This window comes from Nipponia nippon, unplaced genomic scaffold, assembly GCF_047370975.1.
Source record: "Nipponia nippon isolate SJK-2023a ecotype South Korea unplaced genomic scaffold, ASM4737097v1 scaffold_10, whole genome shotgun sequence".
NCBI classification, from domain to species: Eukaryota; Metazoa; Chordata; class Aves; order Pelecaniformes; family Threskiornithidae; genus Nipponia; species Nipponia nippon.
Window position 1 is genome coordinate 21,859,638 of NW_028262291.1, and position 27,722 is coordinate 21,887,359.

A 27,722-nucleotide genomic window follows, 5' to 3' on the forward strand; every position below is an offset into this window, starting at 1 on the left:
GAAAGGCCTCTAATGCAATGCCCAGGCCATGGCTCAGAAGAACAAGCAAAAATATTTTGCCTGACTTCCATTGGCTGTAGAGTAGGTGCCTTAAGAAAAGTTTTAGCTTTCCCTTGCTGATCTTAACCTTCAGAATCAGAAAGGTTAAAAGCAGAGAAATATAAAACTGAGCACTCATCTGCTGATTTTCTGCCCTGCTAACCTGCACGTAGCTGAGCTTTCATACTCAACCCTATATACATGTACAGTGATTATTTTTTTCCTCATTTTGTTTTTACGTTCTCTCACATACCCAGAGAAGCTGGAATACCAAGAGACTTCCCTTTCTGCAGATTCATGCATTTTGCATGATGCTGAAGGTATGAAAAGAAAGAATTGAGCCCATGATATTGGCTCACCCAGTCCACCTCCCTGCCAGCATAGGGTTATACCATACCGTGCGTCTCCTAATGTTATTTCCACACTAATTATAATTTAGGACATTCCAGCTTTACATTTCTTCTCATTCTAATTATAATCTCCCTATCTACCTGAAATAACCTCCATTAAAAAAAAAAGGGATGGTCTTAAAAAAACAACTACAAAGAAATCAATCCCTCATCCATTACCAGGTTTTTCTTTTGTTCTGGAGCCACGCGTGTAACCCGGTTAGACCTGTTCTCTTTGAATACCGAGGACTGAGCTGGCCTTATGCAAATGCTCCCAACCTCATCTTGGTTGTTGTTGTTGCAGACCCAATCAAATGAACAGGAAGTGACCTAAGGAATTTCCCTATTGGCTGCCTGAGTGTTCAGCAAAATGTTTTAAAATTAATATCACATCCATTTATCTTCACTCCTGGCAGTCTTTAGGAGACACAACCTAGTACCTGTGTTTACCCAACCTACTATTCTGTAGACAGTTTTCCCATTGCCTCAGTTAAGGATTTCCACTCCAGAATCTGCAGCTAAATGAGGTAAGGTGTTTGGGGTATTTTTTTTTTTAAATATACTTCCTTTAAATTAAAAGCAGTGAAAATAAAAAAAAGAGAAGTGTCTACTGGACTCATGCCCACCCTACCGAGCACCTCCCTTCCCACTTCAGAACAGCAGCTAAGCTCATTTGATCAAACGGCTTTTTAACGTAACAATAAAGATTTCTGTTTTCCAATTTTGAATTTGTATCTTACTTCTGTTTAAATATTTCTGTTGTGTTTACGTTCAATTGGGGCCAGATCTGCTGCCTTTACTTACCCAGAATGTCATTGACTTTGAACTGAGCCAGTGGCTTCATCAGGATTACTTAAAGTTTACTAAGGATCCTCTTTATTATGATGTATCTAATAATATTCTGGGTCCTAAATCTGCTGCTTTTGTCCACGGAGTGGTCATCTGTTCAGTAAGGTAAGGGGCAAGAAAGTGGACCTTCTCAATACCATTGAGAGTGCTGGTGTCGCAGAACTGGGACACGCTTTACAATGACAGTGTTTCTGTTGCTTTTAGTGATGAGGATGTTGATGGTGATTGTGCTGATAACAAAAAAACCTAAAGTACCTTTATAATTAGACTCGGTTTCATTGTCAAGGCAATTTATTGTCAGTTCCTTTGGTGAGGGGTATTCTGCACATCTTAGTCCCTTCTAAGCTAAAACACCGCACAGAACCCAGCTCAAGCACTGGGTAGGTAAATACAGTGTGAGTAGAGGCCTGCAGTGTCTTTGCCTGTTTAATTTGTTTCTCTTCCAATGGTAATTTTATTTGAATAGAATTAGAATTGGCCGCTTAAGGTATAGCCAAAGCTGTTCAAGTAATGGTAGAAATGAATGTAACGAAAAAGTTGCTCAAACTCTATGTTGATTTTGTAAAATATGTGTAATGGGCTTAATGATAAATGTTTGCATTTCACCATATGAGATGTTTTAGGCACATACTCTTGGGTATATGATTATAAAGTTATTGAATTTTATTAGTAATGTGCTTTTGGATTACTTCACCTAAAAATATCATAAGTCACCTTTGCTTCTTAAGTACATCCAACTATCCTTTTTTTCCTATTCTTTAGACAATGAAACCAGTTCATAATGACAGAAATGAACCTTGAGGTAAAAGTTTCTTTTAGTGATTTTATTTGTACTTGTGTTAAGTTAACACATGGGACTGTGTTAAATGTACCTATCTTGCAGTAGTATTTCCTGTATGTTGTGAAAACTTTAGTGGAATTTAAATAAATGAACTCCTTTAAGTTTTGTTTTGATAGCGAATTTGCAGGTAGCAATTTAAGCCCATTTTCTGACATCTGTTTTGCACCATGGAAAATACCAGAGCTGGAAAATATAGAAGTTTTATATTTAATACAAATGCAGAAACCAAAGAAAACAGTTGCAATTAAAATTTGAAAAAGAACAGGATTAAGGTCTTTCACCAACATATATCACAAGTAATGACAGTTTAATTCCCAGCCCTTGAAGTTTTCAAAACCAGAAGTGATTGTTGCGATAACAACATAGGACTTCCCAGAATTTTTCGGAGTTTGATTAAGTGACTTGAAGTAGAGCTTATCTTCTAGAAAACTTCCAATCTTGAAAAAAAAAGGTCCAGAAGTCCAACAATGGGAAATTCACCAGAACGCTTTTATGTGCCCCAGCAATTAAATACCATTCCTTTAAAAATATTTTATCTCATTTTCAGTCTAATGTGGTCTAGCTTCAACATTCAGCCACCTAATTTTGTTGTCTTTTGATGGTTAGTGTGAAGTTCCCCTGGGTGGCAAATTTCTGTTCCTTGTGTAGGTAGCTGGGGACAAGTCCTTCCTTAGCCTAGTCTTTGATAATTGCGGAAGTCCAAGCTCCATAGGCTATTCCCTCTCATGGAAAAACTTACACTACAGTGAAATCGTCTAGGACCTCAACCTGTTCCACTGTAAGCTTTTCCATCCTTTAATCACTTCAATGGTCCCCTCTAATTTTCCACCATCTACTGTGAAATTTGGATGTCAGGACTGGACACAGGCTGTAGGAACAGCAGTGCCAAACACAAAGGTAGTATGAGTCAATACACTGGGAGTTCAGGGTCAGGGGTTTATAAAGTGTGCCCAAGGCTTTCTTAAATTCGTTGTCCTCCAGACCCCCCTTCTCACCTTCAAGCATTGGTCCTACATGCAGAGACAAGGTTATCATTAGTAGAGTTGATGTTTGCTTGCCTTTTTTTTTTTCTTATTTTTTCCTAGTCCTAGTGTCATTTATAAAGCCTATAAGGTGGTAACAAAGTATTTTTCCCAAGTCATAGGAGTAAAGGATCTTGCATAAGACCAGAGTAATGTTTTGTTTGCCCTGGCACAAATTAGGTAGCCCTTCACAGCAATTTGTAGGGTGACAACAGTACATATTACCCCAGTCGTGGTAAGATCAGGTAATAGAATGAGGTCTGTTTAACATGGGACGTTATTACCCTCTTGTCACCTGGGAGAATACACCATGGTATTGCCATAGTAATTTTATATTACTTCATATATTCTCAGGGTGTTGTGAGTTTTCAGCAGTGGTGGAAACAGACAATGGGACAGCTGGACAAAGACAAAATTAAATCATCTAGCTCCTACTGAACTTCCTTAATTTTTTTTCATTCCCAATGATTTTTATTGTTAACATCAGTACTTGTTCTGTCTGGGAGGTGCAAGGTAACAAATTGCAATGGAAAGAGATGAAACTAAAAAGGAAACGTCATCCAGAGACACAGATGAAGAGAGATTAGAGAGAAAAAGGAGAATCTCTGTAGGTGTGTCTGTGTCCAGACAGGACTGACATGTTAGCCTGTTGCCTGTCCCACAGAAATTTGCACCAAAAAAACCCAAAACCTGCAAGGATGAAATTCTACACCTGCTGAAGAAATTAATAATTATGTATAATTCAAGAAGATTAATGATTTTATTCCCTCAGTGAACTCAGAGAACTGTTCATGATCCATGATACCCTTCCAGAATTGGCACTCACCTTCCTTCCCGTGTTCACCCCTTACACGCTCTTTATACGTGTCTAACTTAGTCTCAGGACCAAACCATTCAGTCTTCTCCCAGGCAAACTTTCTACTGACTGTTTTGCTGTTTACTTGCTTAGATTCAATTTACACACACATGTCCGAGCTCTTTCTCTAATACAATTAATACCATCTCTGTGAACTGAAGCAATGACCTACTGTACAGAGAGTCAGGTTGGAAAGTGAGTGCTACAGGACAGACCTGTCTAGCTTAAAAATTGGTCAGTGTGCTGAGACCAAGCACTGATGATAGAGATGAATGACCTCTTCTTATTCTGATGGTAATGTGACCACCCTTTATAGGATTTTCTGTGGTCTTGCAGTGCTCTCTTTCTCATCAGCCTTCCTACAGTTGTGAAGTAGGTATCCTTGTTGAGGACTAGGTGTTCCTGCGGCAAGCAGCACATAAAAAGAAAAGGGTCACAAACATAATTGTCAGTTGTCATTGCTAATGACACATGATGTTAGGATGTGGTAGAACCAAATATAAAGGCTTTGCTGTACATGAGGAAATGAACAAAATGCTAACGATTTTTGTAGCTTGCATAGTTTGTGATGTTTAGTGAAATAGAGCCTCTGCCCAGTCTCACAGCTTAGTTACTATTGAACTTTCAAGCATAAACTCATGGAGTTTTCCTCCTAATAATAAGTGCCTTGGGAGCACCAGTGAAGTCCAACACCATCTTCAGCAGTGTCCTGGCCTCAGCCATTTATCCAGCCTAGTGCTCAAGGGCGCTTCAAGATCCCTAACCACAAATGTCTGCTTCTCTTTCTCCCTGTCCCTGCCTTTGGCACACTCTGCAGCTTACATGTATTTTGGCCCCTGATGAACCAAGGATTTATTTCAGTAAGTTTTCAAGGAAAGGGTACAAACTTGGTAAGGGTGAAATTCATAACACTGCCAATAGAAAGAGTAAGCAAAGAAGGGTTTATTCACACAGCAGGTGTATGGAAAAGTACAGACTAATTTGGTTTCTGTGGAAGTCATCAAGAGTCTTTCTTAGTATGAGAGCTGCTTTGAGCTCTACTGGGGGTGCAGCCTGGACCAAATCCCTCACTGAATGCCGAAAATACTTGGGACATTCATTGGTCATTGGTCTATAGATGGGTGAGAATGAGTAAACATGGAGTCACATAGCCAGTGGAGCAATCAACCGGCATTTGGCATTTTGCTTGTTTCCTTCTGAGGAAGAGCCCTCAAAGGCTCCCTTTTCAAAAGCTGACATCGCACGTGGTTATCATTACCTGTTCCTCTGCTGATCTTGTGAAATGTGCTCCACAGGAAAGAATATGAGAACTAGTAGACAAAACAGCTAGCTGGGGCTGGATAATCACTGGTTATAGACCAGTAAGATGGGGCAATAAAAGAGAATTGCTTTGCAGTGGCAAAAAGAAAGTCATTCTACTTAAAGGATCTACAAACATGTAGAACAAAATAAAAGTTCTTGTCTATTATGGAGGAAGGATACAGACACAAACACTTGAGACATTTCCTCAGGTCACAATCAGATGTAGCCAGAATAGTCTCCTGAGCACCTACAAGCCTGTAAGGATTAAGCAACTATGTGTAAAAATATGCTCTATTGTGCAAATTACTAGTGCCATCATCAGAAGAGTTGGTTTTGTTTTTTTTAAAACTACTCTGGGTTTTCTTTCATCTAGCAGTGAGCAGGTAACTAATTTATATTGCTATATAATTAATGAAGCCGTGTAAAACTGCCCAAGATGCTATGGTCAGGAATCAGACTAGGTCCATGATATAATGATTACCCCCAAACTTTCTTAATGGTTTTTACTGAAACATATAATTATTATTACACAACAGTTTAGAAGTTTGCATCTTGATGATGTACTTTCAAAGTATGCTTGGTTAAGCAATTGTTTCATGGATTGGCATGGCTATGGAGGGGCTTTATCAGGGAGTCAAATTCTGACACATTCAAGGGTGCTGTTCTCATCTCTTTTGCAGTGGGATCTAATACACTAATCACATAAAACAGACTTGACTTGTAATATTCCCAGGGAGCTGCCCTGACAGAGGAAGATGAAAAAGTTTTAGAAGACTGAATTAATAGGTGATTAGATGAGTAAGATGTCCTTACAGACTTATCAAAAGCGGGATGTACAAAATGATTTTTTTTTTCCTTCGTTTAGTGACTTGTAGATATCCCTACCCTCCCTAAGACTTTTTTTAATGGGGCTGTAATACTTTGTAAGAACAAGTAGAAACTTCTCTTTCTTCTTTAAAATCTCGAATGATTAAATGTTTTTGGATGCTAGTCAAATTGTAGTCAATCCAGTATGTTTTTCTTAGTTTGTCTGTAGCCGCTCCCAATATGCATGCACTCACACAAACATACTGCACTAAGTACATGCACATCTCTTATCTCCTGCACAGGCTTTCTTGCTTTACTTTTTTAAAATAGGAATTCAAATATCTGCCCCAATTTCAACCAATTTTGTTTGCTAATCTGAATAACTCCTTCATTTGATCCTTTAAAATTCAAAGCTATTTGTATTTGGTACTAGGTATATATGTGTATTTTGTTGGTAGGTATAAATGGCTGACTGGCATTGTCCTGCAGCAAGTGATTGGCTGCTCGTGCCAAGAGCCCTAGCCCAAGCTGTCTGCAGCTTCCACACCTGCTGTTTTTGCCCCGTGCCACAGTAGTTTTTCTTGCACAAACACGTGCATGGTCTGAAAGCTGGCATGCCCAGGGCTGCCCTTCCCCAAACCCCAGACTATGAGCAGCAGGCCTGCAGCTCTAGCACCAGCCAGGTTTTTCTATGCTAACATTGCTACAATGGAGAGATGCACAGACTCAAAGGTGTTAACATAATCAGTGCTACTATACGTGTGAAAAGTTAACAGGGCTTTGGGTCACTTAGAACCAAGGTATCAGCCTACCTTATGCTATGACACATCTTCAATATTAAAAATCTTAGGAAGATTTAATCATTAAAGACAAAAAGAAAAGAAGAAAAAACTCCCCAGCACCTGAAAATAGCTGTTACAAGGATCTCAGCTAACTCTCCCTTCCCTAGAATAATGTTGAAATTGGTATTCGCATGGTAATAAATCTCCTTTTGAAGAAAAGAGTTGTTTGAAATAGTCTGGAACTATTTTTATTGGTTTTGTTGATGGAACCTGTTCCAGCTACCTTGAAGACTAAGTGAGATACATACCTGTACAGGGGAGCAAAAAGAACTGAGGGAAGGGAGCTTTTTTCCCTTGTTCCTGACTCCTCCAACCTCCATCCTAGAGAGCAGCCACAAACTGCACAGTTGCTGTAAGACCTGGCACTCTTGTGACATAGATAGATAATTGAAGATGATGTTTTTGTCTCTTTTGCTGGTTACAGGCTTATGTTGGTGTTTGAAAGAAGCTTCCTTGGCCAGGTCAGCCAGTATGACTAAGCAGAAGGCAAAAAGTGAAAGAGAGAGGAAAAAATAAAACAAAAACTTAAAAAGATAAATATAAGAAATAAGGAGGAAGAGAACAAATTGCAGCGATCAGTGAAAAAGGAGGAACAGGATTGCAAACTTCACATTCTAGGTAGCGTTTGAGACAGTCAAATCTGGTAGTCCACAGAGGCTGCATTTCAGGATTACTGTGGTGAGGCTCTGCAGAGGGTTCCCTGGTGACCATGTGCACAACAGCCATGCTAGGCAAGTTTTTTGCTTCTAGTGCAGTTGCTCTGTGGTGACATTACTGCCTGTTTGCAGTAACATCTTAGTTTGGTACTTGACATTTTCTGTCTTTTACAAACAAGTCTACATAACAGGCTGAGTTGCACTTTTGTTACTTGGACAACTTGAATATAGGTTTTTTCCATGTCAGTTGATTGGGATGGGGATCCTCCCTCTCTGTTACCAGGGAACTTGATTTTTAAAATTCCTTTCTTTCATTGTGACTAAAAAAAGAAAAGAAAGGAAGGAAAAAAAAAGCCTTGAAATAGCCACAGTTCCACAGAACAGAAACTTTGAATTTCAGATAGCTCTACTTAGGAATTTTTAGCTCATTTTCAGGATCATACATAGGTCAAGGGCAACTTTTTTTTATTTAATACTTCAAATGTAGATTTAATTGTTGGGCTAACTTAACATTTAAATCTCTACTAGGCACATAATAGCCATAATGCATAGAAGAATCTTGGTTTCAGTCGGAACAGGTCTCTTTTTTATAGAAAATTCTTTCCCTTATTAAAACCTTCTCTTTGCCCTCAAAAAACCCAGAATCATCCTAAGTCATCCGCATGTTGAAATTTTTGCTGGAGACGTGATGCAATGGATAGCAATGGAGCTTGAGCTGGAAGATATGAGTTGGACTGACTTGTCCATTGACTTGTTATATGACTTAAGCAAATCATTTCAGCTCTGTGCCTCAGTTTTCCTACTTGTAATAAGGAAGTAATGATAGTTCCTTCCTTCATTTCTGTGCTTTGTGCTATTTACTGCCTCCACTGTCTGTGTGGACTCTTCCTTTTCTGCTCTGTGGTTGTCAGTGTTTCAGGAGTTCTTCCATCACTGCAGATGTTTTTACAGTAGATGAGCCTTGCAAGCTTAATTTTCAGAAGAACTTAAATGTAGCCCTGTTCCCAGCTGAGTAGCTACTTCTCATGGACTTCATTTTTTTAATTTTCTTTTTTTTTTAAATAGTAGATTAAAGGTTGGTGTGTGTTCATATGGGAAAGCAAACCCTCCCAGAGCTTCAGGTTTTCTCTCTCAAGAAAGTTCCTTTACTGCTCACACTTAATTCATTGCTTTTTCCTGCTAATTTTCGAACCACTGTGTCTCAGCTGATTTTTCTTTATGTGTTTTGTATGACACTTCTTCTGACTTTAAATCTTAGAACAGTGTGTTACTTTGACCTGTTGAGGTTTCAGTTGATGGAAAAGTATGGTATTGAGCTCTCCTCCGACACCAGGCTATACTGTAGCAAAGGACTATTTATGAAGCAGGAGAGAGTTCATGTAAGAAACGAAAGAGTACATTTGTACAAAACCCAATGGGAAAAGCTCTATTGTCAAACCGGCCCAGGCTGTTGAGGCAGATGCCTGGCTTTGCTCTTTTGTTTATATTCCAACAAATCAAAGCTGACCTGTGCTGTTATCAGAGTAGACCAGCAGGTGCAAAAAAATAACTCTGCTGCCAACTCAAATGAAAGGGTAACACTAATACCCTCTGGGAGGTATTGAGAAGATAACAGAGAGCCATGCCAGCAACTGAATTAACGGCTCTATTTACGGTGGGTTTTATTTAATAACCTGCTCCTAACACTGACACATAAATACTCCATTGTATTGTTTAACGCAACCACTGGAGAAATCAATGGAAACAGGATGGGCAGCTCTTGCTGTGCCAGGTGAGAAGGAGCAATGCCATGGAAGTGTTGCTCTTATAACCACAGGCAGGAGAGAGGAGGAAGCTGTTCTCAGTTTTTACAAAAGTGGGGAGACATTGTTTCCCACAGCTTCTTGCTTTACCTATAGAAGGTGGCTACAGAGTAAGGAAACTTCATTCCCCCCCCCCCCCCCCCCCCATTTTCTGGTTGCTTTTAATGAAGGCAGGGAGCATAAATGAGCCCCAGCATATAAGTCACCTACTGTCCCAGTGCCATGTGGTTCCAGGAGGCTCAGGGCTTCCTCAAAGTCCTGGGTGCATGGGGCGAGTGAACCTGCTGCTACACCCAGGGGTGAAGCAGACAGCTCTTGTGCAGCCAGTGGAGTGGGATGCCAGGGCAGTGGTCTTGCAATCTCTTATTCTTTACACAACAAATACAATATGAAGAAACCGCGTGGGTATAGCTGGGCTCCAAAGAAATAGTTACTAAATAGACACAAACATGCAAGCCTGAATGACAGTCAAAGTAATGGTATGACAGCAGGTTTCTGAAACAGGGTCAGTGAGCTCCATTGAACTATTTCAGTGATAGCTGCCAGCTTGGGGACATTTTCCTTTGCAAACAGCTGCCCACCTTGGGATACTTGGTATGCAGGAGAGCATGAGAGAGGAATGCAGAGAGAGGAATGCAGGTGGAGCAGGCATCCTGGCTGGAACTGTCATGCAGGTGGGATCTGCGAGTCCCAGCTTGGCACTAGGGAACGTGGCTGACCCAGGCAGAGGAGTTAATAGTCAACCATATAAACCCTACCTGTCGGCTGCACAGAATGATCCTTCCCACCATGAGCCCTGCACTGCCTCTGCTATGTCTCCAGTGGGGCAGCGGGCAGTCAGGCAGTGAGTTGTAATAAGGTATGAACACTGCTATTGAGTGGGTTAGTCCTCCAGCAAGCTACCTAGTTTAGGACAAAATGCTTTATGCTCAACTTCCAGCTTCCCCATCCTAGCTAATTTGTACTGTGCCCCTCATGTATTTAACAAAGAAACACAATTAGTTTGTTGATTGAATGAATCAATTCATATAAAAAATAGTAGTCCCAATGAGAAAATTTGCATGTTCTCCAAGACACTTTCCTGGTTTTGGTCTCCATCCCATGTTCCTTATTCTGTTTAGTTCTCACTCAGAAACCAGCCCCAAAGAGGAAACCTGCAGTTTCCAAGCAGATGCCCATTATAAAAACAAAATGTATGAAACAGAGTTTACAAAAAGGAAAAGAGAAAAAAAGGATCTTTCTATTTTGGAAGTAGGCAAATTAGTGGTTGTTACTGTTGAAAACCAGACTAGTCCCATAACAAAAGAGAAGCGCTGGTGGTGATAGTGGTTAAAATAAACTTCTCCCTGAAATACTGGTTGCTGCAGCAGCATATGTCAGAGTGTCTATATCTGAGTGGCTGTTATGTCAGAAACACTTCAGCACCTAATGAGAGCAAAACATGAATACAAACACAATTATTATTGTTATTATTGTCATTATTCACTAATAACTGAACAGTCACACAGGATACATTAGCAGTATGGAAAGCAGTTCCCTCAATATGCTGTTAGTCTTTAATGCAATGCAAAGAGAAGTTGTTGTGGAAGGTAAAGGGAAGTGGTTGGGGAACCAGAGCCAAGGGCAAAAGAGAAGGTGTTAGAACACGATGGTAATATTTTGTTAGCTGATGAGGTTCTTGCCTAATTATAGACATATGGCTTGTCAAGCTACAGGGGTATCTAGAGTGCTTTTTGGCCATTTGTGTATTTAGTGTATTGTAAGCAAAAGAAAGGTGTTTAGCAAAAGGAGATTAGGGAGATGAGCTGGCTCCTGGTTAGAGGAAGGATGTACCAGAGAGATAGGAAGAACATGAAAGGAGGTGTAGAGTTGTTCCATGAGGTGTGGTATTAAGTGCTGAAAGAAGAATAAAGAGCAAAGGCAGATTCTCCTATTATTGTGTTTTCCAAGACTCTCTATCCCTGAGGCTACACTGATGAATCTATGGCAAATTACTTCTAAATATTCAGCAAAAAATGACTGACCCAAATTATCATGAACTTGCTGAGGTGGTGCAGACAGTAATGAAAGGAGTGCCATATGCCGGTCAAAGCCATGTTTTGCAGCACCAACTCCAAAGAATAAAAAAAGAAAAAAGTCTGCTTTTTTGTCAGTTTTTAGCAAATGTATCTACTTCTTCCAAACATTCTAAGCATATGTTAATGCAAAAATGACACAAACATTTATCACAAGAAATAAAACCTTTTCTTAACTCACTTTTGTCTTAGCTCTGTGACTAGCAATTCCACTAATAATATACAGATCCGTGCACAGATCTTCTGCAAGAGAAGAATGAGCTTTTTGACAGTAAAATAAATGATGATATTCTTATTTTCATATTCAAAAACTAGTGACATGGAAAGAAGAGGCACATCTAGCCAAACACTGGATCCTTGTTAAGTGGTGGGTTCACTGTTTCCTCTGCTAAGGTAGCATAACTATGGGTAAAATTTGCAGAAGTACCAACCTTTGGCAGTTAGCACTGTCAGACACATGTATGCCTTGAGGACTCCCTGTTCACAGTTGGCCTTCTGTTTGCTTCTGATTTAGAAAAACAAACAAACAAACAAACAAACCCCTTTTAAAATTCTCCCTTTTATTTTCATTATACTAATGAATACCTTGAAAATTGAAGTCAGATCATATGAAGATTTTTGATTGTGGAAAAAAGGGGTCAGAGAAAAAACAATCTATGAGGCTTTGCATATCATCAAGTAAATTTTCTTTCTTTTTTTTTTTGCATTCAAAAAGTGAACTTTGTTCTCTCCCAAAAAGGAAACTGAACTATGGTTTTGTCTTTAAATTACATCATTAAAAGAGAGATAAGAACCAAACCCTGGAGCGGAGGGATAGCTCAGATACAGATCTAGATTCTAACTTTTCTACCCAAGCTTCTCTTTAGTTAAAATATATATGCAAGATTTTGAAGCATCTATATGAACATGTTAAAACAACCACCGCATATCTCTTACAAAAGTTGCCTTGTAGTGCATCATGAAAATCAGATCTTTAGTAATAAAAGATTCCAATCAAGCTTTATTTGATTTTGTTTATCATGATCCTATCTGTAATGTAGGTAAATGTTAAATGTTCCTTTTCTGTTCATCTTCCTTTTTCTGGTCTTTCCGTTTACCTTCATGTATACATTTAATATACAAGGTTCAAAGAAAACAAAAGAATAAACCCAACTCTTCCTTTCCAAAAGCCCACAACAGTAAATGATCAAGGTCTCAATGTAATCTCTGAAAGCTCACCAAGAGTCAGCTTTGCACATGCAAAGGTGGGTTTATGCATATGAACCACAGCTGTATACACCAAAAATATAGAAGCATAAGAATGTGCAGTTCAGAGAGGGAAGGGGAAAATATTGGCCCCAAAGCCCCAAACCAGAATCCTGAATACAAAGAGTTTTGGAGATTATTTAGAAATTTTTCTTATAAAAATGATTCCTTGAACTTCACATTCACAATGTGATTCAGTGAACACATTTTGTTACTGTGGCCCGAAGGTACATATGATGGACTAAAAATGAAATGCATCCAACACTCAGTACGTTATACAACAAATATTAAGTGTGATCATAGTGCTTTTTCATATGAACTTTCTTCAATGCTTTCAAAGAGTTTGGAAACAAATTTTTATGGGGCATGTTTACAATGGTACTAGTGCTGAGTCTTCAGATTATCATCAGTCAGGCCAACCTGCATAGGCTGTCATCTGAATGGTACCTTGTGGGTCGTAGCAAAGTGGTCCAAAGTTGAGCTTTTTGTTGTGAAGTGGATCCCTGCTGGGAATCAGCCTGCAGATGAGTTGTTTCTTTTGGGGCTTCTCTCTGCTTTTTAGGCACTAAAACAAAGAGATGGAAACAAGGAAGTGTGTGATGGCTATATGTGGATCTACATGGCCAGAAGAGATCCTAACACACTGCAGAAAAGGTCATATCTGAAAGTGAGCTGTGACAGTAATGATATCTTATCTGGGAGTTTGGTACAGACACCAAGGCTTAACCTGAGGCCTTTGCAAAATAGACAGATAGAGATCACAGGGCAATCTTAGGGTCAGCCATAACTGTATGTGTAGGCACATTGGCTCAGAATAAGACCCTGGAGCCCTGGTAGAAATACACATTAAATGAGAGGGGAAAAAAAAAACAAAACCAGAAAACCCAAAGCTCACGGTAACATGCAAACAGGCTCTCAACATTCATATATTCAGTTTGTGCCTGCCCTTACCACCACTGGAGATGCAAAATAGGTGGTTGGAATGCAAAGCAGCTAATTGATCATATACATTACAAGTACAATGCCTTTATGTTTCTGAAGTAACCATATGTGTAAAGCAGGTCCACCTGCTTTGTTGTACATGTCCTTTATTTCTGGTGTCTTGAAAACTCAGCCCACTTTGTTGCCTTTTGATTTTTCAAGAAAAAGATTAAAATCCAGATTCTGTTCTTCTGCAGCTGCAGTTATAACCCGGTATCATTTATTTTAGACTGCTGTTTAAGTGCTTGACTGTAATCTAAGGTGCAGTAATGATCTAAAATATTTAACATACTCTGTAGATACTTGTTCCATAAGCTCCAAGCCCTGAAAAGCAGGGATTGTGTCTTCACTGTGTACATAACATACTTCAAACAAAATAGGCCCAGGTGAAATCCACATTTGAAGTTCATCCATGATGGTAAAAAGGGGTAAAATGGGGAAGGATCCCATAGGTAAATATCCCAAAAGAGGTCCACCCTTTAGGACAGGCCAGAAAGAGCTGCACTGAGTTTGTCTCAGCTAGAAGTCACTCTTAAACTTTGCATAGCTTATGGGTGGAGTCACAGTTTAATAGTTTCAGTCAGTTTTCCCTTAGACATCTTTTTTTGTGTTTTGCATAGAGTGCATAGCTTTACAAACCAGAAGGCTGTAGGCCCCCTTCCCTTATGACCTCCATAGTTGCTCATATTTTTAATTTAGGAGACCTTTAGTTCAGTTTGGTGTTGTAACATAAGCAACCGCACAAATCAATGTCAGAACAATCACTCTGGTTATAGTACTTTAGGATTCATTCATTTCCTCTGTACTGCTTATTCACCTTTCATGCTGTGTTCAGCATTTTGCTGTCATTTAATATGAGATGTTCTTGAAAGATTCTGGTTCAAAGAAAGGAGAAACTCATTATCTGGATGTTAAGACTCATTGGGATGAATGTTAAAATAAGGATCAGAGTAATTTATTTTCAAAGCACACCTGTAGTGCAATAAAATAATTTGCATAGAGTGCACTATACAGTGTTCAAGGTTCAAGGATTTGTAAATATGTTTTTCTGCAATGCTGGATTTTCTCCATGGGCAGGCCATGGCTCCTTGCTCTTTCCATTACCGCTGTTTACTCAGAGTGGTCAGGTGGTCAAGGAAGACAAGAAGAACAGAGCAAATGGCCTCCTGTTACTGCCAAGTTGCTGGATTGTGGCTCAGTCAAAGCTCCTCCTGACTCCAGTGAGGCCTTTCACTAAGACAGGCCTTCAGGGATTGGTCTTTGAGTAGCACCCGTTATATTGAATGTAGGCGAAAGATTTTTTTTTTTTTGGATGCATTCATCCCTTCTCATAGGACTCTCTCTTGAAAAAATGTTGCTGAACACCAGTGCACAACTACATTTAACCTTGCTGACTGAGTAAAGTGTTATTTGCTTCCTCACATAACTGTGCAATGTTCATAGTAGTGTTATAACATTATACTTTAGAGATGGCTCCTCTTCAGTGGAAAAGAATGGAAATGTGTACAGATACCTGAAATGTACACACACACAGCCATATGTGTGTATATATGTGTATATAAATATGTGTGCCTATACACACATGATATTTCATGTGTGCTTTCATTTATAATGTACCATGTCTTAGTACAGAGATAGATCCCAAGATCTTTATATTGTTTTCCAAAATCTCAGCTCAGCTAAAATCCCTTTTTAACGTGGTTTCCTGAGGAAATGAGGTTTTTGTGGTTATTCTGTCTGTGTGTTGGCTTTTGCATTTGGCCTGTAACAATCTTTGAGTTCCCATCGCTAATTTTAATTAAATTTGATATGGGGTAGTAGTCTCAAAGATATGAAGTTCTTACAGGATTAATGAAAACTGGCTGCCAAGTACAGGAGGAAAATCTATTAGTACTCCATCTGAAAGAAAGAGTGAAGCTTGTGCTCACTCCTTTGAGACAATGAGATATTATGAATGCCCCAACCGTGGGAAAAACTTCAATCGGCGCTCACATCTTACTAGACACTAGAGAATCCAACCACAATATACACATTCATAGGAAACCAGGCTTCATTAGTTCCATCATTCGCTTTGATACATGGCATATGATAAAAAGAAAACTGAACATATTATGTGTCCTTCCCCTTCAGGCTTCACACCCTTTAACCAGGTTTGTCTGTACACAAGGGAGATTTGTGGATTTGGCCCTAAACTAATGAAGAGCACGCCCCTTCCAATATCCTGACTCAAAATCTTTCCAAGTATGGGATAAGACACTGCTATAAGCATAAATCTGCCATGAACTTGTATCAAAGAAAAGCATATACAGGGTGAAAAGGAGAAAAATCACAGTTTAGTTTTCATAGGGAAAATAGTTTTGAGCATGATGCTGTACACTTCCAAACAAAGGTGTGGAAGTTATGTTAGTGGGATTTTATACTCACCCTGAACAAAGTGCTAGAATGATTTCCAAAGAAAGAACACCCTTGCATTAAGATAAAGGAGGTGACTTGACAATTTTCAAGTCACAAAAAACCCTGTACCTTAAACAATACACAGAACTTTGAGAAAGTTTGGGTTAAAGCTAAATGCAGTCCTGTTCCTGTGATTAATATATTAAAAATTCTTCCTCTCATGCACAATTGTTCCCACAGGTGATATTGGAAATTAATTAAGTTATTCTCATTGAGATAACTTATATAGCTTTCAAAAACAGGATGTATTGATTGATTAATTTATAAAGCAAGTTCCATGTATATTGCCTGAAAATAGTATTAATGTTGTTTAGGGATACTGTGGAGAGGAATTGTCTGCTGGACTGTGACGGGGAAGAAGATTTTAAAGGAAAATAACTGAAATCCGAATCTAGGGAAAAGGCTGTCAGAGCTGCTTCTTCTCAGATCTCTAGCATGCACTGGTTTTGGTTACTGCTGGAGTGGAACGACTATGCAATACACATGATTTGGCTTATTTAACTATCCATAGCTTCAGTTGCTGAATCAAAGTGTCATAGGATCTTTTGGTTTGGAAAATCACCTGATTAGTTATAAAGAAGGGAAAATGAGAGTTTACTTGAACTGAATTTTCAGGGCAAAATTATACAGGAGCTTGAACACAGAAATCATTTCAGTTCATATGCACATATTTTCCCAGACACATTTTTATTTGCACAAGTATCAGGCATGAAAATTATTTAGAATTCCAGAAACTTCAGAAGTTACACAAGACAGTACCTGAAATTCTGAGATGACTTCTGAAAATGTGACTTCAGATCAAAAAGTTGAAATTCAATATTAAGTGCATACTGTAATTTTTTAAAAAGAAGTTAATTTACCAAACTAAGTTCCTAACAGTGTTTTGCTAATCCTCAAGTTTTATAGTTTTCCCAGAATAGCTGGTATTCTGCCTCACCTCTATTTGATACTGTAATAAGGTCTTTTTGATTAATACTTCATTCATTCATATCTAATTGTCTTAAATGATTAAAACTCAAGTTAAATAAATAACTTGATATATCATCAACCTGTACAATCTTCGAAGTGCATGTATTGGCTGTCAAACATGCATTATTGCTTAAAAGTTCTCATATATCAAGTGTATAAGATAAATTATATTCATGTTATATGCTGAACATTCTTATAATCAGTATAATAAACTTAAATGCTTCCTCACACTTTCTCCCTCCCAATACTAAGTCGCTTGGCTTTAACATGGGACTACAAAATGTCTTCTCTTCTCACTTGTATAAATTTACTGACTGATATGACAGTCATCTTTTATTTGGCCAGAGTAGGACAATAGGTCTCTCTCTTAATTGTTAATATTTTATACCCCCACATACCTGCTTTGAGAAATTAAATTCTCCTTGCTGGTGATCACTGAGCCACAGATTGGCTAGAATTAATGGTGGAAAGCAACTGTTAAAACAGGCACGGTTTGATTTTGCTGTTCTGTACAGCTACAAAAAAAGGCCCTGAGCCAGGTTATACTGGAAAGCACCATTCCCTGTGATAAACTTTGGCTTTTTAAGCAATTATTAGTAAAGTTGCTCTCTCCCTCTCTAAATATGGGGGGGGGGGGGGGGGGTAGCGGGGCGGGGGGGGGGAAGAGAGAGACACTTGTAACTTTAAAAAGTTACATACTTTATTTTAAATTACAGAGGAAGATACCAACCCAGGTCATTTTCAGGCTATTCTTTAAAACCAAAGTTGTGACTGTTTCTATTGACTCCTTTTCTTCTACCAAAAAGGTTGCTGGTATGAGCTTGAAGGGGGTCAAGCTATGCTCTCAATGGAAGTTTTCTCATTGGCCTCAGTGGGTAAAGAGCCAAGACCAGTGACTTTAGCTTTCACAAATCCATTTTGTATTTCATCCTCTTTTTAATTCCAGAGTGAAGTCTAGCTGCATGTACATGCCATCCTGATGTCTAAGGTTTCATTTTTCCAGAGTTTGTGGCTTTCAATTTAGAGTATTTTGTTTTTTTTTTTGTTTTGTGGGGTTTTTTTGTATGTATTTATGTAAAAATAACAATCTGAAGCCTTTGTAATATTTAACAAATTACTTTCCCAAACTCTTGAAGAATGTCTGTGGTTATAATGTATCTTTTTAAACTTTGCAACTTCAAACCACTGAAAGATAATGTAAAATATCAAGAATACCTGTAATTGGGGAATTGTGTACATCTTCACTGGAAAGATTAAGCATGTGATTTTTATTAAAGTATAAATAAAATAAAGGACAGTTTTACTCTTGGTGCTAATGCTAAGATGGAAAGGAAAGTTTATGTCACTTAAAAGAGGGAATGCTGTCTTGGGGGTAGTGTCACTCCAAAATGCTGTTTCTGTTACAATGATGGCTGTCTCTTTTACAAGACCTTTGACTGTCTGATTCTTCTGTGGCTTGAAATGATATCTGTGATATTTGTTACTGAGAAGTGTTATGGACACTGCTGACACAGATCAGATAAGAAACTGGGTCAGCTGACAAGATATTGCCTGTAATGTTACCTCCCTGTATCATTAACATGTGGGTCTTTCTGTGTGAGGAAGTTTCTGAACATGGGTTGTTGTCAACTGTATAGTTTCATTTGCAGTTATTGAAAAGTCTTTTCTCTCTCCTAAAAAAAAAGAAAAGCATGTTTAAACCACATTTCTGTCTAAATTAGGAAAAAAAAAAAAGTTTTTTATTTAGTATTTCATTTCTCAAAGCTTGGCAGTTTTCCTGTATTGCTCTGCCTTGTCTTTTCATTCGGCTTCATTTATGATTACAGATTATTCATTTATGGATGGGCAACTGTAGAAACTTGCTTCTTGCATATGCAAATTAATCATGGTAATGTTTATCATAAGGAGATTTTGTGGCAGTGGAAAAGGGGTTGTGGCAACATGTTCTTGCTTTCAGTTGTATCTTCTACAAATGGAATTGGCTTCCTCATTTCACCTTTGGAGGATTATTTTTTTTTGCCATTTACCGCTTGGACTAGACACCGCTCACTAAGCAAGCTGTTCAATTCACTTACAGATCATGATTTTGGAAGGAGCTGGCAGAATGAGTATCAATTCCAGCAGCAATCTACTCCACCAGCAGCCTTCCTGGACAGATGGATATTCTACATGCAATGGTAGGAGGAATTCAACAGTTCTGAGCCATGTTTTTGGGGGGGACGCAGGGAGGAATGAGCTACTACACCTTTAAGTATCCACAAGTATTATTTTTCAGTAACATTAATTTACTGGAGTTCACTTCTGGTAAGAAAAATTTCCATTTGTTACTTTATTTGTAAAAAGCTGAACTCACAACACTAGGTTTCTGAAAGTAACCAGTTTATGGTTTATTTCCTTACTGATTCTTTTTCTTAAAATTAATTTAGTGGTATTGAAAGTGCCAAAAGTTCCCTCTCCTCAGTCCAGAATTCTTTCTCCCTTACCTTTACCCCTCATGCCTTCTCTGAACCAACATTACTTTTCAATGCTAACCACCCCTCCGGTTTTCCAGGGGAATAGTCTTTTTGCTCCTTTACTGTATTTGCTTTTTCAGCTCAAATTACTAGATAGCTTTCTAATTAGACCGGCATTAGAACGCTAGATAGCTTGTGATCTGAGAACTTTTTTTTTCCTTACTGTTTTCTGATTATATGGCTGTATATATAAAAAATGTGTTCATATATGTTCTCTCTCAATATAAAAATATAGATATAGACATATATCTATATAGAGAGAGTTTGATATAATTTTTAAATTCTTTTCATCACTCAGTCGATGAGCAAACCTCAAAATCTAAGCAGACAAACATATACTGCAGTTGTCCTTCTAATCCAAATAATGCTGCAACAAAACTTACAATTAAAGTTTCCACTCAATGGAACTCTTGTTCTTTTTTATGTGTAATTTCTAAATACACAGGAATACATAAGTGTGCACTTAATAAATGTGCTGACCTATCTGTAACAAATTCATGGGGAAAAAAGTCCTGGGTGAGTTTTACTTTGCACAGGATTTCGTGAAGGCAAACAATGGGGTCTATTTTCATGTTTCCACTGTGAAACCCCTCAGGATTCACTTAAGTTTTAGAGGGACAGGAAGCCAAAAGCTCAGACCAGCCTCTACAATCATTCACCACTTCCTTTTACCTAGCTACTCTTTCCTTTCACTAAAGGCTCTCCATTTACATTAGGAGTCTAGTGGCCTCTGAAATTCCTTTACCCTTCTGAAGTGATGGGAATACATCAACCTCTTTTTCAGGGAATACTTGACAGCTCCATCAAACCTTTATTCTCTGACATACCAGACTCCTAATAATTTCCACACTCATTCCCCAAATCCTTCAACAGGAGGATGAGAAACAGTCCTGCAAACTCCCTGTTACTGACACAGACCTTGTTGGCCAGTATTGATAAAGAAACCTAAGTAACTGTGGGTTTTTTTTGTGTTTACCTGGAAACTAGCATTGTGCACTGTATCTTGACCAAAGAGACCTGAGGTCTAGTGGGACCTGAGGGAGGGTGATTTCCTAAAATGTGCAAACTCTGTTGTTTGTGGTCCTCTAGCAATATCCGCAGTTGTCAGTATTTCTCACAGCTGTGTGGGTAATCTTTTTCTTGGGGAGACTGAGAATGAACTAATGCCACATCCCGGAGTGGGGTTACTGTAAATCTAGACCATGGCAGCCTTTCCTGCTGCCATAATTCAACCACCTCTGCAATCTCTCATCCTTAAACCCTTCATGCACTTGTGAGCATTTTATCACGCCACTAGCGTACTCCATTGTCCTATTTTCCCAAGGAATAAATTGCACTGAACTCCTTTTGCCAGCCCTTCTGTGAAGGCAGACCAAAGCAGTCCTGCCTTATCCCCACAAACAATTTTTTTCATTTGCACACGACAATTATTGTTGTGTAATGACATACAACTGAGAGCAGTTTAAAAGATTGCCAAGAAAAGATTCAGACATCCTAACAAGAAAATTAGGCATCTTCCATAACTAAAAATTAGTTTTACAATTGCATTCAGAAATCATCTTACGTGACTACAGAAATAACATGCACTCATCAGAACGTGAGCTCTATCATGAAGCTGTGAGCCATACTCATAGACTTTTACCATGGAGCAATATGAGAGTGCCTTGGCTTTTATGGTTCTTTGATTGAACCCCACAATTCATATTCAGTCCTTATTAAATCTTCATTCAAAGAAAATTTCCATGTGACATTATGAGAATTTTGCAAGGCTTTTCCATCATTTTCTGATGCACTAAAATTATTTTCCCATGCAAGGATCAACACACCTTTTCAACAGTACTTCTGTAAGATATCTTCTATCAAAGAATTTTGGTGTATTTAGCAAACATTAATAAATTAATTCCTACATACTCGATCTTCCAAGAGAGGTGCCATGTAATAATTACCAGTTTTTAATTGGAAAACTGAGGCAAAAATATAACAAAGCCTTCTCCAGCAATAGCTACTGAGCTAGTGTTAAGGACCGAGAAAAGAATCTAGATCTGTGGACTTCCAGAGCATGCAATTTAGCTATAGACCTTTCTTGTCGTTGACATAATCCTGTGGTACTAACAGAGACAGTGAATACCTATTTTCTTTTCCAGTGTCCAGCAGCTTCTATGGAACTCAGTGGCACGAAATACACCCACAGTACTGGACTAAGTTTCAAGTCTGGGAGTGGCTGCAGCATCTCCTTGATACCAACCAACTCGATGCCAACTGCATACCCTTCCAGGAGTTTGATATCAATGGGGAACATCTGTGCAGTATGAGTCTGCAGGAATTCACTCAGGCAGCTGGGACAGCAGGGCAACTGCTTTACAGCAACCTTCAGCACCTAAAATGGAATGGTAAATAGATATTAGGCAGAGACACACGTACAGTGGTCTGAATTCTGGGGTCTTCAGAAGCCGCTTACACTCCCCAGAGACCTGCCTGGCAGATCTCATTTGCTATGTTTGCTATACTGTTTATACCTCATTCACAGTATTGCTAAATTGCTTAGATATGACATAAGGCAGAAGTCTGAAGGACCAGGGGAAAGGGTATGTTTCCCACTCCAAAATTAGCCCTCTGGCTCAGCTGTAGCAGTTACATTTGATTCTTCTGTGCTTGTTGTCATATGTTCTATCTGTCATATGCTTTCTTGCAGGCCAGTGCGGAAGTGACATGTACCACTCTCATAATGTCATTGTGAAGACAGAGCAAACAGGTGAGTTACAGTTGAGTAACTTGTCTTTTGATGATGACAAAAAGGGAAAATTGTCCATTCCAAGAGAGAGATATCAAAATGGCATTAAATAACATGGAAAGTGTATCATGAAGAATAAAAGAAGTAACACAAATATCAGTCAATGTCTACTTTTTCAAGTTTTGGGTAATACCACTTATCTTAGGTTGCATGTGGCCACTTTTCCTGGGAGAGCTCTGCAGTATCAGCAGTCCATACTGATGTTCAGACTTGGAATAGTTTGCAGTGTTTAACGAGTGCAGCTTTGTAGAGGACTTCATTCTATGCTTCATTCAGCAGATTTCAAAACAACTATTTTCACAGTATTCTCAGTTTAAAAAAAAAGAGAGAGAAAATATTTTGTTGTGAAGTGCAGTTAATGTTTGAAACATGAGGAAATTTCCAGACAAAACAACTTTGAGAGAAAAAAATGTTACATTTCTATTTCTTCACAAGTTTCAATGAAACTGAAATTCAGGTAGTATTTTGGTTTGACCAAATCTGGATTTTTCCTGTGGCAGTCTTTTTTTACAGTATGTTCATAGCTAGATCCCTTTCCTCCCAGGACTTTGTTTCACCAAGAAAAGAACTTCAGCTCAGTTCAATCCTCCTCTTCAGGCATGATTATTTTCCTGGTTCCTTTGCCAGAGTGCCTCTGTCTGTATCCAAACACTCTCTATCCCACTAATCCCAGCCTCTTTGTATGTGAGTGTGTTCATGAGCCATGTTTTAATATCTCCTGGCAGAACGAATACAGATGCGTAGTGTGCGGTGTCTCTGACAAATGCTGCCAGCCTGTTTATTCAGCTAACCTGGAGGACCCCAGCTTCTCCAGCCAGGAACACTATTCACCTTCTTCTTGCAGTGGGCAAGCATTGCAATCTGCAATCTACTCCTTGCCTGTGCCTGCATAGTGCAGGTGATGTGCATGCAGCAGCCTCAATGCTTGCCATATAGAAAACTACAGTAATCCTTTAAGTCCTGATTTATGAGATCTTGGTATAATATTAGTTTCTCCTCCCACTAGAGAGAGTGCAAAGTACCTCAGCTGCACATCCAGGAAAGGTCAAAGGCCAAGACTAACTGATAGTTCTCCTAGCTGTGCTGAATCAGGAGTGGCATGGTGGGGCTCTGGAGATGCCAACCACAAGCAGTGGGAGTGGGTTTAGTTTCTGCATGGGGAGGAGCAGGCAGAGTGGATTGGGGCTGCTGGGGAAGGGACTCCTTGTGAGCTAGCAGGGATGGGGCTGGTGGAAGCCTGCCTCATCCTAGTAGACCGTCACAGTTGTAAAGACATGGGTACTGAAAAAGGCCAGAATGGGAAGACAAGCTGTCTCCCTATGTTCAGTCTAGATAAGACCTGTTTTCAGATGCAACATTAGGCAGATCAGGTGTTCAAGCAAGCAAAGGGTGTGTGCTATGTAGGAACACAAGCTCTGGGTGCCCAAACATGCAGCTATTACTTAGCATGCCTGCTAAATTCCTATGTCATAAGTGGTAACTTAGCCAAACATGATGATTTAGCTATAATTCATTTTTGGTTTTTTTTATTTCATTTATAAGAACATGAAAAAAAATTAAGTAAAACCTAGATTTGAACCTTACATCTCATCCTTTCTGACCTGGATTCAAAAGAAAAAGATATTTTTAAGGTTTCTGACCTCAAAAATGCACTGCGAAGAGAGTAATTTCCTAATCAATGTACAGGTCATAAAGACCATACTTCTGTTCTGCTTATATTGATTCATCTGACCAGAAGGTCACTAAAAATTATTCCTCTTTAATCATGAAGGTGGTTTTAGGTTAAGGATGGGGACTTGACGTGCCTGGAATAAAATGGCCCTTCATCTAGGATTAGGCTTTGATGTTTCTCACTATGTGCTTCCACATGAAGCTCTGTTTCAGAGGGGACTTTCAAGTTCTGCCATTATAGAAATACTCATTATAAGCATCCTCCTGTTTTACTACATATTTGAGAACACTTTCATCTCTATGGCACCAAAGCACTGCCATAATCACCAGGGGCTGAGAATTCAGGACTGGATTGGGTAGAATTAGAGTTGATATGGCGTAGGAAACCTCCTTCAAGGGCAGGCATAAATGATATGGTTGCCAGGAAAAGGAAGAGCCTACTACATTATTTCTAAAAGTCAGTGATTTGTGTAAATACGTTTGCCTGAGTATGCAAAACCCCATCCATAATTTGAGTGAAAGGAAAATTTCGTGCATAGCCCCTTCACTTCTGGGTTACCTTCACAGCTCGTTTTCTGCACATTTCTTATTCTCTCAGTGCTCAATATTCACCTCCGTGCTAAAAAAAATTTCTTTTAGTGATCTGATTTTCCTGTTGGTCCTTTACCTTCAGATCCATCGTTAATGGTGTCCTGGAAAGAAGAGAATTACCTGTATGACAGTGGCTATGGTAGCACAGTAGGTAACTAACATCACAATACTTCATGCATTTCTGAGATGGTTTTATTGTTGTCTGAGGCTATTACTTTAAATGTCTTCTTTTTAATTCCCAGAGCTATTGGACAGTAAAACATTCTGTCGTGCTCAGATTTCCATGACAACACCTAGTCACCAGCCTCCTGGTAAGGAACATGTAATTATATTGTTCATTGTTTGTCACTTGTCCCAGAGCTACCGATGTATAATAGTCTCTGTGGTCTTCCGTTGTAGGATTGAATCTGAGCCTCCAGTAATTTTAAACCAAGCAATACTGATTCTGACAGCTCTTCTAGCTATCATTATTACAATACCTTGCTTTAAAGAAATGCCTCCCTCTTCTCTCTGTCAAGACAAAGAAGATCAAATAATCTGCAATCTCTACATACCTTTTAAAGTGATTGAGTCAAAGGGGAGCATGTTAGTGTCAGAGAAGTGAGATGTTCCAGCTCCACCACACTTTTCTGTGGTGTGGCTGGGTATGGGCAAACAAGTGCCGTGGTCCTCCCCAGAAGTGGCTGCGTTTCCCTGGTGAGGCACTGGCTCATGATGAGTGGGTTGCAAGGTTTGGGGCTGGGTATGGGGTTGGCCTGGGGAAGCCGTAGGGCAGGCACCAAGCCCTCTGCTCAATTGCACTAGCAGAAGGTCTCCCTACTGGAGCCCATCTCATCTGACAGCAGGGCAGGCACCACATGCCTCTTCACGCCTCCACCGTGTTTCCACGAGGCAGAGAGACAAGCTGCCTGCTAAAAGGCAGGACAAAGAGCAAACCCATTTGCCATAGTGCCCGGCAAAACTGCAGTCTGGGCACATGTGCTGGGGCACTCTGTGGGCCATGTCCTGGGGGCAGGCACAAGGGGCAGAGGTGAGAGAGTGAGGCAGTGATGAGAAAGAGGAGAGCAGAGATGGCAGGGGAATGAGAAAGGGGGGAAGGAAAGGCAGGTCCTTCTTAGGAGGCTGTTAAGCAAACAGATCTGAGGGAGAAAGCAGTGGAAGACATGGGAAGATGAGAAAGGAAAGCACATTGCTGTAGACACAGCCTCGCAGGCACTATCTCTGCACTGGGGGCAACCCTATGCCTCTGCATGCAAGCGGCAGTCACAGCCTCTGTGCCTGCCCATTCACTGCATCCCCTGGACTCCCAGCACAGGCAGACTTGCCAAATGACATACAGTTTAAACTAATGCACTCAGCAATAAAAAAAAAAAAAACGGAGAAAACCTGACCAGAAGAAGAAAACTACCAAACCTTAAAAAAAACCAACCAAACACTTTGTTTGCTTTCTCCACCACCTCCACCCACTCTCACAAGATGACTACCAGGATTTCAGAGCTCTCTGACAGGACTGGGGACCTGTCAAGTTCCTGGCATGGTGTGTTTACCCACTGACTGCTTAAGCCTAGAGCTAGGGTGGCACGCCAAGGGCACAGCCTCCTGTAAAAACTAAATTTGTATATCCCGTAAAAAAATGGCTCATTCCTGAATCATATGCAAATACTGTGCAACCTTTTGTCAAAAGTTTTGCAAGACAGCTTTATTGAAACTGCATCATAACTCTTTTCATCTGTCAGGCCCCAGCCTCCTAACATGGCATGTTTGAAACCGGTCTCCATGTAGGAGTGAAGGCAGAGCAGGAGGCTATTTACACAGCTGAAATCCAGAATAAATCACCAGCTAGGCAGAAGGCAACTGAACTTCCAAGAATAAATCTGCAGCTAAGTGGAGCATAACAAACATTTGCAAGTGAATTGTGGGATTTTAAAATGAGAAGGATTTATATAAGGGGGCAAATAAAGGACTGGGTCCTGCTGTCCTCACCTGGAGTTCCCACAGATTTTTAATAACATCAGAGGAATCATAATCTGAGGAAAGGCAGTAAAAGAAGCTTCATTTTACTTTTTCCCCCCAAGCTGAGTGAGGTTCAGTCTAGTTCCTGCTCTTTGAGAGTGGGAAGGCAAAATGACTCAGAGTGCATTTGCTGCTTGGGGGTCAAGGACAATAATTATGTCAGGGTCAGAACAGTGGAGGTTAGGCTTATCCTCACTGACCTGTTCAGTTTATGTTTCCAGTTATTTATGAATAAAGCAAGTGTGTGAATAGCTTTGCATGTACCTTTTCACATGCAGTTATTGCAGTTGCTTGTGCAAATCCAACAAGTTTCTATGCAAATTAATATTTCCTGTGAGTCATTTTCCCATGCAAATGCCCGGTTTCCATGAAAAGTATGATAATCGTGCCTTCATAGAAGCTGGGAAAACATGCGTGGGACCTTAAGCTTTGCTTTATGGAATTTAGGCATGAAGTATGCTGAAAAGCAAACACACAAGGGGCTCCCTTTCAGGACTATCCCACAGATTTTGCGAGACACAGAGTGATCAGATGAAAGCTATTCATTAATGTCAAGAGCAGATCCAGGCTGTGGTGGTTTGAGGGCAGGAGGGTTGAACGTGCAGACTGCGAGGTAGGTTACAGTCATGAATAGGCAGAACTTTTCTTTTTCTTCATTTCTGAAGAAACACTTATGCCAGAAACTCTGTTCCTCCTCTGGCTGGCTGCAGGTGATAAAGTACCATCGATGAGATATGCCTTGTTTCTACGGCTCTGATCCACAGAACAATATATGCATGTCCAGCTGCCAAAAACTTACCAGCGCAGCCCCATTCCCCCACCCTGCCCCCCCCCAAACAACAACGCTTTGCCAGTTCATTATGTTGTAGTCAGGTAGGTGTTCTGTGCATTGACACAAGTGCATACATTTCACATTAGATCATCTCTTCAGAAACAAATAAGCCCCCAAAGATACATGCTTCTGCAAAGACTAAGACATAATGGGACAATTCAGGATTCCTTTTATAGATGTGA

General features: G+C 39.6%; 1 protein-coding gene across 3 annotated transcripts in view; it reads left to right on the top strand.

Annotated features, from left to right (window-relative positions):
* The first annotated feature begins 822 nt into the window (after positions 1–822).
* Positions 823–27,722, top strand: part of EHF (ETS homologous factor) — a 34,286-nt gene continuing 7,386 nt past the window's right edge. For 2 of the 3 annotated variants that reach the window (XM_087745936.1, XM_087745935.1), the window contains exons 1-7: positions 823–955; positions 2,040–2,079; positions 19,207–19,306; positions 21,787–22,032; positions 22,335–22,394; positions 24,778–24,846; positions 24,938–25,006. In XM_087745936.1, the coding sequence (XP_087602062.1) occupies positions 2,059–2,079; positions 19,207–19,306; positions 21,787–22,032; positions 22,335–22,394; positions 24,778–24,846; positions 24,938–25,006 (565 nt within the window). In that variant the 5' untranslated portion in view covers positions 823–955; positions 2,040–2,058. The remainder of the gene's footprint in view (positions 956–2,039; positions 2,080–19,206; positions 19,307–21,786; positions 22,033–22,334; positions 22,395–24,777; positions 24,847–24,937; positions 25,007–27,722) is intronic. The other variant, XM_009464029.2, reaches the window with a different exon arrangement.